General features: G+C 42.9%; 1 protein-coding gene across 1 annotated transcript in view; it reads left to right on the forward strand.

Moving 5' to 3' along the window:
* ZMYND10 (zinc finger MYND-type containing 10) overlaps positions 1 to 20816 on the forward strand; it is a 66960-nt gene extending 46144 nt beyond the window's left edge. The window contains exons 7-12 of the mRNA XM_033925723.1: positions 2065 to 2165; positions 6400 to 6572; positions 9905 to 10030; positions 12839 to 12960; positions 15290 to 15415; positions 19946 to 20816. Coding sequence (XP_033781614.1) covers positions 2065 to 2165; positions 6400 to 6572; positions 9905 to 10030; positions 12839 to 12960; positions 15290 to 15415; positions 19946 to 20045 — 748 coding nt within the window. The 3' untranslated portion in view covers positions 20046 to 20816. The remainder of the gene's footprint in view (positions 1 to 2064; positions 2166 to 6399; positions 6573 to 9904; positions 10031 to 12838; positions 12961 to 15289; positions 15416 to 19945) is intronic.
* Positions 20817 to 20970: the final 154 nt, after the last annotated feature.

The following is a 20970-nucleotide window of genomic DNA, read 5'->3' on the forward strand; positions in this document are numbered from 1 at the left end:
CAAGTGAATTAAACATAATACAAATGATTTTCACATATCACTTGTATTTACAAACAAATAATCTTGTAATATAAAATAAATACTCCCTTTTTTATCAATATTCCTAATTCCATATGATATACATTTCCCACCCCACCCCCACATATTTGGATATTTGGAGTATTGAGATTGGGCAGACAATTTCTGCATCTCAATGGCCACAATTTTGGTCCTGGAGATTAAGGTCTACAAAGTCAGCATCTATGAATCAAACGTGGATGTTTTTGTTACATCAAGTTTTATGGACCCCTACGCGCTTACAAAAGATAGATAGCACTAGATCCAATAGATGCTGGCATTGTAGAATAGAAGTTGGGACGTTAGATCATTTGATTTTTTTTTGTCCTTGTGTAAATGCTTTTTGGAAACTAATTTGGCCCCAAATTAATAAATTATTAGAAAACCATGTAGGACTCTTATATGACACTATATTATTTGGTACAGCAATGAGAACTCAGAGTCCGATTTCTGCAAATAATAACAAGTTATTATTAATATTGACAGGGGTCGGCATGCAACAAATTACTCAAAATTGGAAAGATTATACTAAATTAAATTATACATTTTGGTGGAATTCAGTTTGTCACATATATAAGATGGAAAAGATGTTAGCGATACAAGGGAATCTTCATAATTTAAAAAAAATATGGGAACCATTGACTAATTATTCTAATGATCAGATATCATAGCACATAGATATCTTTGTTTTTTTGCTTTTGCTTTATGTATGTTTACTTGAAAACCGCTGTGACTTCAGGTGGTATATTAAGCTTTTAAATAAATAAATGAAAATATGCCAATTAGGTGCACACAAAGGGACTCATCCTCCAGCAAAAGTTTTCTTCACAATCACCGTTCCAAATATTCCTGACAAGGAACCTTGTTTTACCAATATCTTGGGATAAACACAGCCATTTTCTTCTACCACTACTACTATTTTTTCACTTATATAGTGCTGAAAGGCATATGCAGCGCTATACATTTTGACATTTAATAGAAGAGCTTACAATCTAACTTGGACAGATAGTCATGTCACATAGGGTTAAAGATGCAGAACCCAAGGTGAGAGGAGTTAAAAGCAGTCTCGAAGAGGTGGGCTTTGAATTTGGCCTTGAACACTGCACAAGTCCACATCAAACAGTGGTTAGGAACAGCAGGACATCGATATTTAATGGCTTTAATATCTCCAACACTAGCCAGTTTCCCACAAAATTCAAAGTTCCAAAAAACTGAAAAAGCAAAAAACCAAAAGAAAACCTAAACACCCCCAAAAATGCAAAAAAAAAAAAAAAATATATATATATATATATAAATATATATCTTTAAGCAGAGCATATAGGGGTGAAAATTGCATAGTTCAGCAGATACAACCTAGATTGACCACAGTCAAAAACAATACAGTGTTCCCCCGGTCGTTCGTGGTCGGCGGTTCACGGTCCCGGCCATTCGCGGTATTTTCCAATCGCGAACCGCCGACAAGGAGAGGGCAGCGGGAGTGGCAGGAGAGAGCAGCCGGAGCGCCGCGAGTGCAGGAAATCACTCGCAGTACGCTTCGACCGCCTCTTCCTGCACTAAGTCGGGCCTTATCCAATCAGGAGCTGCTTTGACACGCAGCTCCTGATTGGATAAGGCCCGACTTAGTGCAGGAAGAGGTGGTCAGAGCATATCGCAAGTGATTTCCTGCACTCGCGGCGCTCCGGCTGCTCTCCTGCTGCCCTCTTCAGGCTCCCCCATGAAAAACCGTATTTGTGTTTTTTTGAGATTCGCGGGGGTTCCTGGAACGGAACCCCCACGAATATCGGGGGAGTATTGTACTGGGCTCAATGAAGCATGTGCCAAACCCAGCAAGGGATTTCTTTTGTCCTTGGTTGCTCCCATCTCTGTTCTCTCTTCCTCATGGTCCTCCCTCACCTCTCCTCCATCTCTCTTTTCCCTTCACTTGGGTCTGTAGTACACTGTTAAATGAGTATTTTGCTTGCCCTCTTTTGTATTCTCTGATTGACACTTCAGTTGGTTTCTCTACAGTTTGCCCCTGAGTGCTCTCAATCGGCTGCTGACTACTCATAATGTTCCCTGCCTGCTTGTTCAAATGATTGAGCACCATCCCTGGCGTCGCTATGAGAAAGGTACGGAGCAGTTCATTTTCATTGTCCCTTCAGCTTCTGCCTCTCCCCGACTCCTGTTCACGTTTACTAGTTATCTCTGTTGTCCCTCATGTTCCCTTTTTCAGTTTTTTTTCATGAATGCTTTTTTTCTTTTCTCTTTCCTTCACCACCTCTTGAATTATTCTACTGGCTCTAAGGTGTGAATGCATATTTTGTAAAATATATCAAAACACAAGTGTTTAAGCCTGTTACATTAACAGGTGCTAGAGTAGATGTGTTTGTCTGTCTTTCTTTCTTTCTCTCTCCTTTTCTGCTGTCTGTCTGTCTTTCTTTCTTTCTGTTTCTCTCCTTGGCCGCTTTCTACACTCAGGCCCAATTGTCCCTTTATATTCCCTCCCTCCTTCCTTCCTATGTCCTTAGTGCCACCAGTGTCTCCTTCCTATATCCTTAGTGCCCCCAGTGCCTCCTTCCTATGTCCTTAGTGCCCCTTCCCATGTCCTTAGTGTCCCCAGTGCCCCTTCCCATGTCCTTAGTGCCCCCAGTGCTCCTTCCTATGTCCCCCCTCACTGTCTTCCAGCCTTTGTCCCACCCCCCTCCCCTGAAGCTAGCCAGCCTACCTCCCTCCCTATCTGCTGCGCTAAAGCCAGCCTGCCTGCCTCCTTCCAGCGCCGAAGCCTGCCCCCCCCTCCATACCGGCCCGCGCTGCTGCTACCTACCGTCTGGCCTACCGCCGCTTCAAACACCCCCCTCCCAGTCCGCTGCTGCTGCCGCCCGCCAAAACTAAACCAAAAGGAAAAGGGTCCGCCACACACAAACCACTGAACATGTCGAACACTGCCACGGAGCTACGGATCACGGAGGTAGAAGTACGCATGCACGCTTAGGGTTTTATTATTATTGATGGATAGAGTACAGATACATGTACACCTTTGGAGCAGGTATAAATTTATGTCTGAGAATTTGTAGGCTACCTATGATTCCACTGTCAAATAGGGTCCTTTCTGGGCATTTCATAGAGGTGCCTTTTTATAACATTACCCTCTATCCTCCAAATTCTGTACATGGCACCTTAAGCTGTTTGCACAAATCAGTGTCCATAGCGAATTTGCACGCACGACTTATTTGATTAATTGGCCTAATCGGATCAAATAATTGGCAATTAACACCTTGTAAATTACATTAATTGGCACAAATTAAAAGTTATGCACATAACTTGGAAAGTGCGATTCTATAAAAAGTATGCACTAGTTCTAGTACATGAATTTGAAAAGGGGGCTTGGTCAAAGGAGGGCCATGAGCGGATCATGGGTGTTCCGAAAAGAAGTCGCACCATGGAGCAATACAAGGGCATTATGATATTCTTAGTCTTGTTAACCATCTCTTTTTTAATAATTCCCAGCATCCTGTTTGCTCTGGGGGGGTCAGGGGATGTTAGTTTTAGGGGGGGAGGGGATGCAGAAGAGCAGGATTTAGGGGGGGGGGAGGGGATGCAGAAGAGCAGGATTGGTTTAGAGCTATTGAGGGGCTTGGTAGCTATGTTAACCATCTGCTGTCTGGGACATTATTTTGCAAAACTTGAAAAACTGAAGGTGGACAAAGCCATGGGCGCTCAGAGTTTCTGCTGGGTCCTCTTAAAGATTTATTCAGTAAATCCTTAGAAAGGAGAGGTTCTATAGGGCTGGAGAATAGTGGATGTAGTCCCTTTTCACAAAAGTGGTCATAGAGATGAAATGGGAAACTATAGGCTGGTAAACCTCACTTTGGTTACTGGAAAAATAATGGAATGAGCGCAGAACCATGGGATCGTCCCCAGGATCAAGAGTCATCATAGACTCCAAAGCGCCTGACTGTGACCCGGTATCCCCCGACAGGGAGGGTGCATCCTGAGACAAAAATGGTATAGTAAGAGATCCATTATCATCTGAATCGCCCTCTGAAAGGTCTCCTAGACCCTGGCTAGATACAGTCAGTGATGTAGATGCAACCTGGGAGTCTCTGCCCCCTCATGCTGTGTCTGAGATACTTCCAGACTTCTCTTTGAAAGGACGGCTCCCCTGAAAGGCTTGCTACATCACATTAATTCTGGGGAAAAAGCCTTACTAGGCAGTGCTGAGTCTCCGGTGGATAACTCCAGCTTGCATCTCTTGGGCTCTGCAGCTTCTGTGTCCCTCCATGCCAGGATGGCTGCTGTTCCGGGGACCAGAAAGAAAAATGGCCTGAACCAATGGGCTTTCCACCTGTTCCTCAGCCCTAGAGCACAAAGGGGAGGTTAAGTCAGATGCTTCCACCCCTCCCCTCCCTTCACTTGCTGCGCAGTATGTGGCGCAAGGACGCTCTTTGGGCTCATAACCTGTGCAATCCAGGCATGAATTAGGGACCAAGGAGTCTGAGGACTCCATCCCTGCCTTTTTTGAGGCAAAATGAGGTGTTTTGAAGCTTTGGAAGGACTCAGAAAAAATATCGGGAAAAATCTAAGATGGCCACTAGCAGTATTTTGATACCAAAAAATGCTTAAAAACAAAAAATTAAACCCCCACGATTTTAGAGGTAGGGGAACATGCAGAAACCTTGAAGATTCACATTTACAGATTCTCTTCCCCCCCCCAATTCTCCTCATAGGCTGTAACAGCCTTACTCACTGTGACCTGTGCTGGCAAATGTGCTGCAGCCTGCCTCAACTCCAAAGATAGTTGGACCAGGGAGAAGAAATCGTTGCCTTCAAGCCTTCTAGAAAGCATCCTTCCAGTGATGAATGTTCAGGCTGCCAGTCTGACTGGTGTGTGACTGAGCTTCTACCCTGCGGACACAGAAAAACCAAGGGGGAAGGCAAAACACAGCCGGCACCCTGTGAGACACTGCTGAGCCTCCTAAGGATACCTAACATCCTGTGCTCAAACTCCTGCAAGCGGTAGATGAGCAAGCTACAAAGGGAGGGCCCTGAGCTCCAAAAAATGCTTCTGCAGACTGGCTAACAGATACCACAAGGTATCTGTCAGCTGCAGACTGTAGTCTGCTTCTTCATGCAGGCAGAGTTGAACCCTCAAACAGGGGAGCTCTTAGCACCAAAAAAATGAAGAAAACACCCCCAAAAAACCGACTAAAACAAATAAATAAGCAGAGCAGAACAGAAACACTCCTTCAGGCTTGCGTGCAGAAGGAAAAAACTGTAAGGGGCAGCAAAGTCCTCTGTGAACTAGGAGGGATTCAGGAAAAATCTAGAGTGGATTCCTTCTGCAAGGCTTGTGGCTACAGGGAAATTACCGCTTGTCCAAAAAGACACACCTACTGCATTAGAGTTTTAGTGCCAGATGTTAGACCATTCTTTTAACTTTTGGCAGATCTTTTTTCATGTTTTCCACTCCCTCTGGGGTATGCACTCTTTTACAAATCTTGGTATCACACTAGGGCAAAAGGGTAAACCTTACCTTCTAACCCTTTGACAATGTTGCTCACAAACATATTAAAAGAATCAGCCCTAGCACCAATCCTTGAGGCACTCCACTACTCACCTTTCCCTCCTCTGATTGAATTCCATGAATCACTGCCCTCTAGTATCTGTTTATCAACTAGTTTCTAATCTAGTTCACCACTTTGGGTCCTAACTTCAGCCTGTCAGTGTTTATTCAAGCGCCTCCTTTGAGGATCCATGTCAAAGGCTTTGCTGAAATCTAAGTAATAACTGAAGTGAGGCTTACGGGCCTGTAGTTTCCCGCCTCATCTCTGTGACCACTTTTGTGAAGAGGGACCACATACACTCTTCTCCAATCCCACAGAATATCTCCTGTCTCTAAGAGGCAGTGCTTTAAACGGACTGCTTGTGGCCAGCCCCGGCAGGGCCTTTCCTATGCCATGTTGGAAGTGACGCTGCAGAGGAAAGGTCTGCTGGGGTGCGAGGGAGGGGGTGTTGTCAGTTTGGGAGCACGGGAGGCAATTTTTTTTTTTGTCAGTTGGTTGAGAGTGCCAGTTAACTAGGATTCTACTTTATAAACATTGTACAGTATCTGTAACCCCTTATCCCCAGAGCCTGTGAATGCTGCTTTTGCAGCATCCATGGGCCTGGCTAATCTGGAGAGCAGAAGCCAGACCTGCAAATTGAACCCTGGTCTCCTCAGTGCAGGCAATCAAACCATCACTGAACTTTTAGAATGAGATGGTGCTTGCCAATTTTATCTCGCTCCCTCATTCTCCAGTTGTCGTTTACCTGCGTGTTAGTTTTCTCTGTATTGCTTACTCATTGTTTGTATTGCTGTCTTAGGCCAGCTGAAGAAATATGAAAATGGACGATGGTATCCAGTGCTCCCTGAGGACTATCTGAAAATAAACAAACTGGACGGGCAGGTGTGGATTGCCCTTTACAATCTGCTCCTTCGAACTGAATGCCAGCAAAAATACAACTTCAACAACTTTAACAAGGATCAGCTCTTAAAGGTGTGGCACTGAATAATGCTGGAGCAAAACTTGTCTCTTTTCCCTGGCAATTCCTGTGCAAAGCCATTTCTTCTAAGAATGCTGTTGTTTCTTACTGTGACTGCAAGATAACTTTTTTGTTAGAAACATAGAAAGATGACGGCAGAAAAGGGCCATAGCCCATCAAGTCTACCCACTCTATTAACCCTCCCCAAACTACCCCCCAAGGGGTCACTCACAGGTGGCATCACCTCTACACAGCCCTCGTAGAGATCCGACGTGGGCATCCCATTTTTTCTTAAAATCTTGTATGCTGCTGGCCATGATCACTTCCTCTGGGAGTTCGTTCCATTGGAGAAGTACTTCCTGGTATCCCCATGAAATTTCCCGCCCCTGATTCTTAATGGATGTCCTCTTGTGTTGTTGTTGACGAGGATTGAGTCAGGTGCCCAAGTGGATGGCTCTGAACCTGATGTAAAGTTCTGAAGATGCTCTGTGCTTCCCATATGCAGCTGTCATCACAGTCCCCTCAGATTTGTTTTTTTCTGCTCTGTGGAACAGACTTGAAAAAAAAATCTATCTTAATTCTTTTTTTTTTAATAATTCTTTATTCATTTTAAAACTGACAAACAAGTGATAAACATTATAACAATTATAAGAATACAATACAAATAAGATATACAACACTTGATATTCTTATTCATATAATCCCTTAATGTAAAAATTATAACCCCTCCCACCCACCCACCAGTCTTTTAAAGAATATAACCATAATAAACCCAAATCAAATCATTATTTTAAAATCTTAAGCATCCAATTTCCCCCCTCCCCCCAACTAAATAGATGTAACAATCAAAAAGGAAAACAGTGTTCATTCATTACAATAATTTTCTAATCTATCTTAATTCTTGATAAGAAGTTTAATGTGTATGTTCTGGTCCAGCAGGAACCTATCTAACTTTTTCTTGAATCCCTGAAGGGTGCTTTCCCCTATTACAGCCTCCGGAAGAACGTTCCAGATTTCTACCACTCTCTGGGTGAAGAAGAACTTCCTTATGTTTGTACAGAATCTATCCCCTTTCAACTTTAGCGAGTGCCCTCTCGTTCTCTTCACCTTGGAGAGGGTGAACAATCTCTCTTTCTCTACTAAGTCAATTCCCTTCAATATTGTGAACATTTTGATCATGTCCCCTCTCAGTCTCCTCTTTTCAAGGGAGAAGAGGCCCAATTTCTCTAGTCTCTCATTGTACGGCAACTCCTCCAGTCCCTTGACCAATTTTGTCATTTCTCTCTGGATCTTTCAAGTAGTACTATGTCCTTTTTCATGTACGGTGACCAGTGTTGGATGCAGTATTCCAGGTGGGGGCGTACTATGGCTTGGTACAGCGGCATGATAACTTTCTCAGATCTGTTTGTGATCCCCTTCTTAATCATTCCTAGCATTCTATTGGCCTTTTTCACCGCCGCCACGCATTGCGCGGACGGTTTCATTGACTTGTCTACAAGTACTCCTAAGTCTCTTTCCTGGGGGCTCTCTCTGAGTATAGCAGCGGACATCCTGTATTTGTGCATATGATTTCCATTACTGACATGCATCACCTTGCACTTATCCACGTTGAACCTCATTTGCCATTTTGCTGCCCATTCCTTGAGTGTGCTGTGTACGCCTTTCAGCTCTCTAGAAATAATAAATAGTAGTAGTTCTCAGGACTTGCCAAGTTTTTCTGGCTTTCAAGATATCCACAATGAATATGCATGAGATACATTTGCATGCAGTGAGTCCATTGTTTGCAAATCTCTGTAATGCATATTCATTTTGGGTATGCCAAAAACTTCACTGGCTGTATGTGTCCTGAGGACTGAGTTTATGGTTTATTTGTTTCAAGTCCACTTTTTACAAAGCAGATCACAAAATCCCATACTTAATATAAATAACAAACACAAATAAAATCAAACAGAAAAAAAATACATCTTCTCTTATCCCACAACAGAATAAATCATTTTTCAGCACCTGTACTTCATTTCATTCATTCAAATCTCCTTGCTGCCTTATATTTATCAATCATTTAATTTTTATTTTTTTTATATCTTTTTAAAATATAAAATATGCAAAGTATTTATTGTTATTATTAAATGGACTTATCTTGAATCCGATAAATTTGTTGTAAATCTACAGGTCTATGCGGATCCTAATCTAATTAATGTAAACCGCCTAGAACTCGCTGGGTATGGCGGTATATAAGAATAAAATTATTATTATTATATAGGCCGGAAGCCTGTTCCATTCTGCAGGAGTTGCACATGAGAAAATGGCCACTCTGGTTGGTTGTAATCTTCTCTTATGGTGTGACCCATGCTTGGAGTATTGTGTGCAGTTCTAGTTGCCCCTTTTAGAGAAGGGAAACCAAAATGATAAAAGAGATGGAACACCTTCAGCTTAAAGAAAGGCTTCTGCTTGGAAAAGAGATGGCTGAGAGGGAATATTGAAGAAGTTTATAAAATCACGAGTGGATTGGAACACTGAAATAAGGGAAAGTTGTTTAACCTGTCAAACACTAAAATGCAAGGATTCTCCATGAAACTAAGAACCAATATACTGAAAATAAATTGTCAAATAATTTTTCATACAACACGTAAGGTCCATTTTATTCCTAGGAGGGGCTTACCTTTGTAAAAGCCTGTGTTGCTGGAGGACATGCACAAGGCAGCTATCATTGTGTGTTTCAAAAGAAGTTTGAACAAGTTTCTGGAGTAAAAGTCCACAAATCTTCCCTCTCCTCCCCTTTTATCAAGCTGCGCTAGAGGATTTTAGTGCAGGCCAGTGAGGTAATTCAATGCGTGTCGGAGCATTTACCGCACCAGCTCACGCTAAAAACCTTTAGTGCAGCTTGATAAAAGAGACCCTTTATTAGCTAGATCAGTGGGGTCTCCAACTCAAACCCTTTGCAGGGCCACATTTTGGATTTGTAGGTACTTGGAGGGCCGCAGAAAAAATAGTTAATGTCTTATTAAAGAAATGACAATTTATAGATCTTTCCTTTTGGCTAAGTCTTAATAATAATATTGTCATTTATAGCTAAAGAGACATATGATCAAAAAACTGTTTCATTTTACTTTTGTGATTATGATAAACATACCGAGGCCCTCAAAATAGTACCTGGTGGGCCGCATGTGGCCCCCGGGCCGTGAGTTTGAAACCACTGAGCTAGATAGATTTGGGAAAGCCATAATTTATCCCTTTAAATGAGCTAGGAAAAGTTTAATCTACTAGATACTCCTGACCAGGACTCTCAGACGGAATATGGCTCATCTTCTGCTCATTTGACTCTTTAATATGCATTTTTCCTGTTTAGCTCCGTGGTTTTCTGACAGATGTCCTCATTGATCAGTTGCCAAACCTAGTGGAGCTGAAGCATTTCCTGGGCCACCTCTCTCTAAGTGTGCCTGCCCCATCCAAAAAGGATCTTGTGCTGGAGCAGGTAGGCATCTTTCAAATGGCCTTTAATACATATAGATTCACTTACTTGGATTTAGAGATGTTTTCTGACCTCAGATACACATAGAGACATTGGATTTAGCTCCCACTTTTCTTAGTAGTTTGAGGTGAGTTAGATATTTTCCTGTCCCTGTAGGGCTTACAATTTAGGTTTGGTACCTGAGGCAATGAAGGCCAAGATCACAGGAAGTAATAGTGAGATTTGAACCTGGCTTTCCTGGTTCACAGCTTGCAGCTTCCATCAGATGTCTCCACCCAAACTACCAAATAAGGGAGAAATTGCTTTATTTAGCAGTCTGATCTCTCTTAGCGCATTATAGGATAAGAACGTAACATAAGAATGTAATATTTCTATGAAATTTATGATTATAATATTTGTGGGAAGGATGGGTGGGGAGGGAATAAATTTATGTATTTAAGATAATAATAGAAAGAAATTCAAGTGATGTGTATGAATTTATGATGATGTAATATTGTGCACTTGTTATAAGATGAAAAATGAATAAAGATTTTTGAAAAAAAAGAATCGCCATACTGGGTTAGACCAATGATCCATCTAGCCCCAGCAGAAACCCAAACAGTAGCAACATTCCATGCTCCCGATCCCAGGATGATGTTCCGCATGGGGGTCGGGTGCTGCCATTTTCCAAGATGGAGGTGTGGAGGCAGGAACAACTGGCTATCATTCCTGCCTCTTGAAGGTATTCTTGGGGAGAGGCGCTGGAGGAATTGAGGGATGCCACCAGACACCAAGGATTATATTTTTTTTAATTGTTAGTGGAGCAAATGAGGCTGCTCAACTACCAGGGAAAGGGGGGGGGGTTAGATCAAGGGACCACAAGATTATTTGGGAGCAATGCAGATCCAGTGATTTCTTTGTAACATGTCTCACTTCCTGCTCACATACTGACAAGAAGAGAAACATTTTGGCAATGAGCTGCGTATTATGGCACATTCTTAATGGAGCAAAAATTTGCATGCTCATTGTTTACTGTATCATTGTAGTATATTTTGGAGCTAATTTTGCAGCAGAAGCTGCACATTAAGCCAACGGCTTATAATGCTACTAGATGGCAAGGCATTGTAAGTTAGGTGACGATAGGCGTCCTTCTGCCGCTTAATTGTTTTAATTGGTGATAAAGGGTATTGACCGCGCCAATTAAAGGCTATTTCCGAGATGTGTAGTCTGCTCAACAACAGATTCCTCTTCGATTCCACCATGTGGGCATTCGAGACTGCCAACCAGGCCCCAACTTTGATATTTTAGCAGCAATCTGGGCTGAGGATCTGCAGTGTGCTCTTACTGCTCAACAGGTGCAGCAAGTGGTGAAAAATATGAGGAAGGTATCCTCCAATATCCTGCACTGGGAACTACAACTTAAGATTATTCTCCGCCTTTATATCGCACCCATGCGAGCATACCGAATGGGTATCACTCCTGTACATCATTGTCCGAAATGTACTCAGGCTCACGCCTCCTTGGGTCATATGTTTTGGTCCTGCCCTCAAATTCTCCATTTTTGGCATCGTTTGGGTCAATATACTACTACCCTCTGGAGCCGGCGGTGGACTCCAACTCCCAGAGCACTTTTTGAATTCTATACTTTTGCTTCTCTTAAACCTAAAGGAATGTCAGCCTTTGTGGCTAGAGTGATGTTGCTTGGCAAGAAGGTCATTCTGTTCCAGTGGTTGGCCAGTGAAACTCCAACTTACAGTCAATGGAGATCGTTGATGATAATACATGCCTCTTTGGAGCGTAGACATTTTGCAGATCTTGAAACTGGCCCTGGCCAGCGTTTCTGTTTGATTTGAGAATGCTTTTGGATGAGTCTTACTCCTACTGCTAGGCGTAGATTATTGAACTCATAACTTGGTTAATTTTTTGCTTTCTGTACTCATGGACTGCTCTGATTTGTTTGGGGGGATGGGGTTGGGGGGGAACTGGGGGGGGTAGGGGATTATATTGTGCTTATATGTAAGTGACCTGTTATGTTTTGCTGGAATGCGCTCCCGAGAGAGGTGGTGGAGAGTAAAACTGTGGCTGAGTTCAAAGAAGCGTGGGATGAACACAGAGGATTTAGAATCAGAAAATAATATTAAATATTGAACTAAGGCCAGTACTGGGCAGACTTGCACGGTCTGTGTCTATATGGCCGTTTGGTGGAGAATGGGCTGGGGAGGGCTTCAATGGCTGGGAGGGTGTAGATGGGCTGGAGTAAGTCTTAACAGAGATTTCGGCAGTTGAAACCCAAGCACAGTACCGGGTAGAGCTTTGGATTCTTGCCCAGAAATAGCTAAGAAGAAAAAATTTAAAAATTTAAATTGAATCAGGTTGGGCAGACTGGATGGACCATTCGGGTCTTTATCTGCTATGTTACTATATTTGTTTACTTGCACTTTGAAATTTAATAAATAATAAATAAAGCCAATTAAAAAGTCATTAGAAGATATAGGCATCTGCAGGCATCTACAAAAAAGGCCACCTAAATCCCATCTATAGAGGCGCCTACGTCAAAAGTAAGCATGGCTTGCACCAGAAGTAGACATAGTTAGGTGCCTCTGTAAACGTGATTTCTTGTCCTAAATATAGGCCTGTAAAACCCTGGCCTACATTTTTGGTGCCTAGTTTTGATGTGGCCACAAATCTGCAAACAGTGCCATTTCTTGACACGCAAAAGGTGCCTTTTTTTGTAGGTGGCCGCCAATAACGGTGCTGTTTGCAGAATCTGGCCCTTAGTGATCGTTAATCCTTCTTGGGTAATTGCTGACAGACTGACTTTCTTTTGATCAGATTCCAGAGATTTGGGACCGCATTCTTAGGGAAAATTCTGGGAAATGGAAGGCCATTGCAAAGCATCAGATGGAGCAGGTTTTTAATCCTTCAGAAGAGGACTTGCGCCATCAGGCCCACCAGTAAGAGCACCCTTTCAGTCACCACTTCCAGGATACCTATGAGAATAAAGTTTCTTTTTGTGTGAAATGAAGCTAAATTTAAATCCTACCTACATTTGCAAACCAGATCTTTGACAATAACATACTTTTGGTACTTTCTGGTTCATAATATATAGATTTTTGTTTGTTTACGTTCTTTATCTGTGAAAGGTCCATGCCTGGTTGCTAGCCCATGCTACCACAGTTAACCAAAGCAGTTCTGCTTTAGTTATCCCTGTGGAGATCCTGTTCATTCTTTTTTTTTCTGACAGTACCTTACTGGATCAGACCTATGGTCCATCAAGCACAGTAGCCCGCTCTCACGGTGGCCAATCCAGGTCACTAGTACCTAGCCAAAACCCAAGGTGTAGCAATATTCCATGCTACCAATACAGGGCAAGCAGTGGCTTCCCCCATGTCTTTCTCAATAACAGACTATGGACTTTTCCTCCAGGAATTTGTCCAAACCTTTCTTAAAACCAGCTACGCTATCCGCTCTTGTCGCAACCTCTGGCAATGCATTCCAGAGCTTAACTATTCTCCGAGTGAAAAAAAATACCTCCTATTGGTTTTAAAAGTATTTCCATGTAACTTCATTGAGTATCCCCTAGTCTTTGTAATTTTTGACGGAGCAAAAAAATCGATCCATTTGTACCCGTTCTACTCCACTCAGGATTTTTTAGACTTCAATCATATCTCCCCTCAGCCGTCTCTTTTCCAAGCTGAAGAGCCCTAACTGTTTTAGTCTTTCCTCATAAGAGATGAGTTCTATCCCCTTTATCTTGGCCGCTCTTCTTTAAACCTTTTCTAGTGCCACTATATCTTTCTTGAGATAAGGAGACCAGAATTGAACGTAATATGCCAGGTGAGGTTGCACCATGGAGCACCCCTACAGTAGATTTCTTTTGCGACGTTACTCCCAGTATCAGATCAAATTTGATCACGTTATGATCACTGTTTTCCAGTGGACCCAACACAGTTGACTCCTGTACTATGTCTTGCAATCCACTTCAGCCCAAATCTAAAATAGCACCCCCTCTTGTAGGTTCCCGGACCAGTTGCTCCAAGAAGCAGTCATTTGTGACATCTAGAAATTTTACCTCCCCGATGTAACATTTAACCAGTCAATTACCACCAGGGTAATTTTTCCCTATCTGTCCTGGTGGGCTCACACTCTATCTAATGTACCCGGAGCAATGGGAGATTAAGTGACTTGCCCAAGGTCACAAGGAGCTGTGTGGATTTGAACCCACAACCTCAGGGTGCTGAGGCTGTAGCTCTAAAAACTGCACCATACACGTGTCGGACCATGTTTTTCCAACCACAGACAATCAGATACAATGTTTTTGTATTGATGTGCTAAGCCTGACTGGAACCTGATATACACACCTCTGTGTTGCTATCTAAATGGTTGAAGATGGGGTAGTTGATGGGGGGGAAGGGGAAGAGAATCAAGGGGTTGATGGCATTATATCTAGTAGGGAAGGTTGGTATTCTTAAAGATTGTGAGCCTGCATGCATCCAGTGTTGCTCAGGGACCATTCTGTGATAAAGCAATGAAACATTTGTTGAAGGGAAAATTGTGATTGGAGAGTAGAGATTGACAGTATCACATGGTCAGACTATACACCAGTATGGCTTATGTGGACAGGGATGGCAAAACAGAATGGAGTTAAATTTTGGCGATTGAATAAGTCTTCTTGAAGACCAAAATATTATTGAACAAATTCAGACTGCCGTCAGGAATATTTCTAGTTTAATGACCTATGAAACATTCTCCTAAGGTCATTTGGGAATGTTTAAAAATAGTTCTTCAAGGTTAAATTTAGTGTTATTACATCTCATAAGCAGAAAGAAAAAAGAGCAAAAGAAATTAAATTGAAGGGGACCATTCAAGAATTAGAAGAGACTTATCGGAAGGAACAGGAGGAAAACCAGAGCCTTAGGAAATTAGATGCATCTTGGAGTCAACTTAGTGCTTTGCAGATAATAATAATAATAAACTTTATTTTTGTATACCGCCATACCAGTGAGTTCTAGGCGGTTTACATCAAGAAAAGCTGGACAATTAGCGAATCATATAACTACACCACATATCCATATCATAAATACAATACTAAAACAATTTTTAAAAAAAACAAGATTTGTCTGGGTAACCTCCAAAATCACCTGATCAGATCTTTGGAATTTCAGTCTCCTTTTTTTTTCCAGAAAGCTCTAGCAAATTTTTTATGGTACACATGATCTTATAATCCATATGTGTAATTAGAATGCCTAAAACAGATAATCAGCTTTGTTTTATTCCTCTTAGGTGGGCAGAGACCTATAACATGAATGTGATGGAGTCACTAATGTCAGAGAAACCTAAGTGTGGCTTCTGTGGCTCAGAGGCAACAAAACGCTGCTCCCGCTGCCAAAATGAATGGTACTGCACAAGGTAACTAATGAATGCGGATGCCATCTCTGGAATGAATGAAAATCCACAGAGACGGCAGTGTGGTGTTCCTAATAGTATGGCTGACCACAGGGATGTGGAAGTTTGCAGATCATCTGGAGGATGATGAGTGGGTGGGAGGTTCCTTTGGAAGTTGAGTGTCGTGTCTGTCTATGTAGGCCATCTTCCTGCTGCCACCACTGCTGCAGTCCCTCCGTTCCCCCCTCCCCCAACACACAAACATACAGTACACATCCTTCTGCACTGTGCGGGCTCTGAAGTGCTGCCCTGTCCCACTCTAAGGTTGCCAACTGGATCCAGATTTATCTGAAAGGGTTGATCCAGTCCTGGGTTTACTTCATTGTGTGCAGAGACTTGTATTCTTGCTTTACTTAGGGAATGCATTGAGGAAATTATAACTACAAGTCCATGCATACAATGAGGTAAACTGGATCAACCCTGTTGGGCAAATTTGGATCCACTTTGTAACCCTATATCCCCCCCCCCCCCTACGGCTTCAAAGCAGACCCTGTCAAAGGGGAACAGGACACATCAGTGCTTCAGTGTTGCCTTACTTATAGACCCAAGCTTAAAGAAGAGTGAATGGGACCTTAGCATTCCAAGCAGGATTAATGAATTCATGTTTGAATCTTCTCGTTTCTCCATTTCTTACTTACTATCAGTTTCGAAAAGATCTTAAAACCCACTTATTTAAACAATATAATATATATTACTGATTTTCATATTATCATGTAGTTATATTGTACTTTTAATCTATATTTTAGTCTATATTGTGTTTTTTTTTATTCATTAGTTTTAATGCTTGTATTAGTTACTTAGAATGTTATTATGTATAATGTTATTAGTATATTGTATGCTGAGTACCTATTGGGTAAACCGTTATGAACTGCTGGTTATATAAAAATAAATTATTATTATTATTACTGCATGTATTTTGTGCAGAAGGAAGTGTAGTGTAGTGGCAGGCCACAAAGCAGGAAGGGAAGAGGGGGATATGCTGAATACAACTTGGGAATAGGGAAAGGAATATACAATTCTAACCAACTGGGGGGGGGAAGGAAAGATGCAGACCACTTTGACAGGTTGGAGAGGGGAAGAGGATACAGAAGGGAAGGGCGGATGCTGGCCTTCGAGGAGGAGAGTAGAGTGGAGAAGGGGAGATGCTGGCCAGTCGCTGCTTGGCTGGCTTGGACCTTCTCTCCGATGTCAGAATTGATGTCGGGGGGGAAGGCTTGTGGCCGGCGGCATGCAATCACTGCACACGCCTGGCCCTTCCTTGCCCGGAGTTGCGGCGGCAGGGGATAATTTAATGGAGCTGGTGGGGGGGGGCAGGCAGGCTTCGGCATGGGTTGGCTTTGAGGAGTGGCACAAAGGCTGGAAGGCAGTGAGGGGGGGCACGAACTTGGGACACAGAAGGAAGGGAGGGGGCATGAACGTGGGACACAAGGGAGGGAGGAAGGGACATAGGACGGAGGGAGGGAATAGAAAGGGACAATTGTTGGACCTGAGTGTGTGAGTGAGAGGGAAAGAGATGGTGCACATAGGGAAAGGAAGAGGAAAATTGGGCTTAGAGAGAGAAAGGAGTGAGGTAGAGATGCATGGGGAATAGAAGGATGAGAGGGAGAAATGTTGGATATGGTGGTTGAGAGGGAACAGAGGGATAGATTTTTTTTTTTTTTTTGTTTTATAAATCTTTATTCATTTTCTTATGTTACAAGTGTTTTAAATAAATTCATTATAAACTTGAATAATCACACTTGATTAACTTACAGATTAATATCAAATTTAAAATTTCTTTAGAAAATCAATATTTTATAAAGTTATAATATTATGTAAGAAATTTAAATTAATATAATTATTATTGAATATAATAATTTCCCCTCCCTCCCTCCCTATCAATACTGAATGAGAAATCTTTATTCATTTTCATATGTTACATCAACAATATAAATTCATACTAATATTTCAGAAAACTAAATTTATATAATTCTTAGTTAATATAATAATATCCCATCCCCTCCCCCCTCCCTTCTATTCAGTAATACATGAATAAAATTTTTAAATGCTATTCTTTCCATATTTCATATTATACATATTATACAGAGGGATAGATTGAAGGGGATGCAAGGGGGAGGAATGGTGGGCATAGTGATGGAGGGAGAGATGTGGCATGATATTGGAAAGGAGTGATAGAAGGAGAAATGAGCATGGAGCTGATGGTTTGTTGCTATTGTTGATTCCTGGTTGGATTATATTAGATTTTTCTTGTATTACTTTATAATAAAAACAGATTTGAACATAAAGTCATCTGTTTGACATCTTTGAAAAAACCCCGAATATAAATGATAATTAACATTTTATCCCAGGACAAGCAGACAGCATATTCTCTACATGTGGGTGACGTCACCGACGGAGCCCCCTAGCGGACGTTTTCGCAAGCAGACTTTCTCGAAGACCTTCAGGCTTGTGACTGGCCCGCGCATGGGCGCGTGCCCCTCCCACCCTGCCTAGGCCATGCGTCTCCTCAGCGTGTCCTCAGTCCTACGTTTTCCGCGGAGCCAGAAGCACTGCTTCCTTGCTTCGCCCGATATCGTTGTCCTTCTAGCACCGCAGCTTGTTTGGTTAGTTCCTGTTGAGTCGCTGTGCTCACGTCTTTCATTTCATTTATTTTCATTTTTTCCAGTTCGTATAATTTTGACCAGGTTCCCGGTCTTTCTCTTGCCGCCTGGCCTCGCGGGGCTGCATCCATCTTGTTTTCTTATGTCCCGGCCTCGTTCCGGCTTTAAAAACTAAGTGCAACCAGGTTATCTCCATCACCGATTCTCATCGTTGGTGTGTGGAGTGCCTGGGTGCTAAGCACCGCGCTGAGTCATGTCCCCGTTGTGCAACTTTGCAACCGTGGGCCCTTAATCGCAGGGTGGCTAAGATTCTTCAACTCTTTGGCCCCATGGATCCTGCAGGACAGGCCTCGAGCTCGGCCTCGGCGCCCTCATTGGGTGCCTCGGCCTCGAAGTCCCCATTGGCCTCCTGCTACTCCGGCCTCGGGTAAGTCTCATCTTTTCTCCTCAGGTGTGCCGGCAAAGAAGCCTACCTTGGAGTCTCATGTCAGAGCCGCCTCATCGGCGTCTTCGAAACATCACTCTAAGTGTGCCTCCTCACGTAGGGAATACTCTTCCTCGAGGTCGCCCCTGAAGGAGCGCACTGCTGCACCTCCGACTCACCTACCTATGGTCTCGGTGCCTATGTTAGAGGGCATGCTTAAGGCTATTATTACCACACAACTTTCCTCGATGGTGAGCCAATTAGTCCCGACTTCGACATTTTTGACTTCAGTTTCGACCCAGTCGCGGTCTGACCAGTCTGAGCGTCCCCTCGTCTCTCGAGGCCTCACCCATAAGACTCGTCGGGTTCCCTCGAGTGATTCTTCATCCCCTGAGTCGCCGGTGACCTTTTGGGGGTCCAAGCCAGGGGCCCGTTTTTCCCCCGCTACTGCGGCGAGACTTCCCTCTTCTAAAAGACCCTTGCCTCTTCTCCGCCCTGTCGGGGCAGGTCTCTGACCTCAAGGCCATCCAGACACACACTTGTCCTCGAGTTGGACTCTAGTATATGTTCCCCATCGAGGAGATTGCCAGCCTCTAAGGTGCTTGCTTCAAAGCTGGTTGGAGAATTCTCCTTTACCCCTTCGTCTCCGGGGCTTCGCCAGTGGATCCCTCGAACCCCGGGGTCTTCCCCGGTCCATCTGGCACGGGGCCATTCCTCGACGCCCCCTAGATGCCTTAGTCGAACCTCTTTGGTCTCCCGTTCACGGGACTCTGAGGCCCCGGCATACTATTACAGGGAGGTTTCTCCCTCTTTCTCAGCCGCACCCAGGTCCCAGTCGGAGTCTCCCCCAGAAGATGAATCTTCTTCTCGGACCTCCTCCTTTTCTCGTTTCATCTCTGACATGGGCAGAGCTTTGAACTTGGATCTTCAGTCCAACGGTATAGAAAAATAAAGTTATTATTAAAGCACCTACAGAAATATGATTCTGGTGCCGATTCTTAGGCGCTGGTAGGCACCTTGAAACTCAGTTAAACATGTTGTTTAAACAGTGTTGTTTTTTACTGAGCTTGCACACCTACCGCCACCTAAAAAACTGGTGCCATTTAGAGAATCTGGGCCTTAGCGCCTATCTTGAAATTAGCTATTTGGGGGACATTCCTGGAATGGAATCGGAACTTGGCCAGTTAAGTGCAACTATAAAGAGAACCACATAAATGTCAGTTCTATCTTTAAGTGTGTCCCAAAGTTGGTCAAATGCTGAATATTGTACTTAACTGGCTAAGCTTTAGCCAGCTCCACAAACCCAGAAATTCATTGCCAAAGCCCAGACCCAAATAATTTAGCTAGCAATCTTTTCAATAATCCACATCAAAACAATTTTATTTTAAACTGCGGAATAAAAGCATTGTATTGTATGATGTGTAGCTTGCTTTGATATATAATACAGTATATGCGTCTGTCTCTTTGCAGAGAGTGCCAGGTGAAGCAATGGCAGAAACACAAGAAAGCCTGTGAATTGATGGCTGAAGCCATGAAGAATGCGAAAGAGGAGCTAAAAATGAAGCCCTAATAAGAAGGCGCCATGAGACGTAAACAGCGGCCATTTTCTGTCGTTGGTTTCTAGGTGCAGACGGAAACACTAATACTTGCCTGCCTCACATTTTGGCATTTCCTTGCCTGGCATAGGGCTGAATGTAATAAGGCGTGTGTTACAATAATATATTAACACACATACCCCCCTTTATCAAGCTGTGCTAGAGGTTTTTAGTGTGGACTGGTGAGGTAAGTGCCTGCCACGATCAGTTTATGGCTGCTGTGGCCTGACTTTAGGATCCCACGGCAGCATAGACAGGCGACGGAAATGTAGGCCAGGGTTTTCCGGGCCTACATTTCAGCTGACTTATCTTGGCTGAATTTAGGCGCAATTCTGTAACCGGCGCTGTCGAGTGATTGACACACAATCGGTGACTGCTTTTAAGATGGCCACCGCCATAGGCGCCAGTTACAGCATCCGGCCCTATATATATGGATATGATGTTTTTATATCTGTTCGTATTACACTTGATAATATATTGTTATGTAGGTTTTTATATTGTAAGCTGCTTAGTCATAGGCAGGGTATAAAATTTAAAAATAAAGTAATAAAATAACGTGTATGGCGACAAAGATTTCAATATGTATACTTTGGAAGAAGGTGACGGGGGGAGTTATGATAGCGACATTTAAATACCTCTGTGATTTTGACTGGAGTTGCCATTACTAATAACTGGAAAGATTTTAATTGTTGGTGGAATTCAGTATTAGCGGTACAGAATGGAAATTATAACAATTTTATTAAAATATGGGAGCCATTAACATCTTTTTGTCATGATTAGATGCCATTTTTCTATTAATTATACACCATTTAGTATTGGGTGGGGGGAGGGTTTCAAGTATATGATCTTATAATGAATAATGGGCTTTGAGGGAGGGTGGGGAGAGGGTTATATTTGTAT

This window comes from Geotrypetes seraphini, chromosome 17 (assembly GCF_902459505.1).
Source record: "Geotrypetes seraphini chromosome 17, aGeoSer1.1, whole genome shotgun sequence".
In the NCBI taxonomy this organism is placed as follows: Eukaryota; Metazoa; Chordata; class Amphibia; order Gymnophiona; family Dermophiidae; genus Geotrypetes; species Geotrypetes seraphini.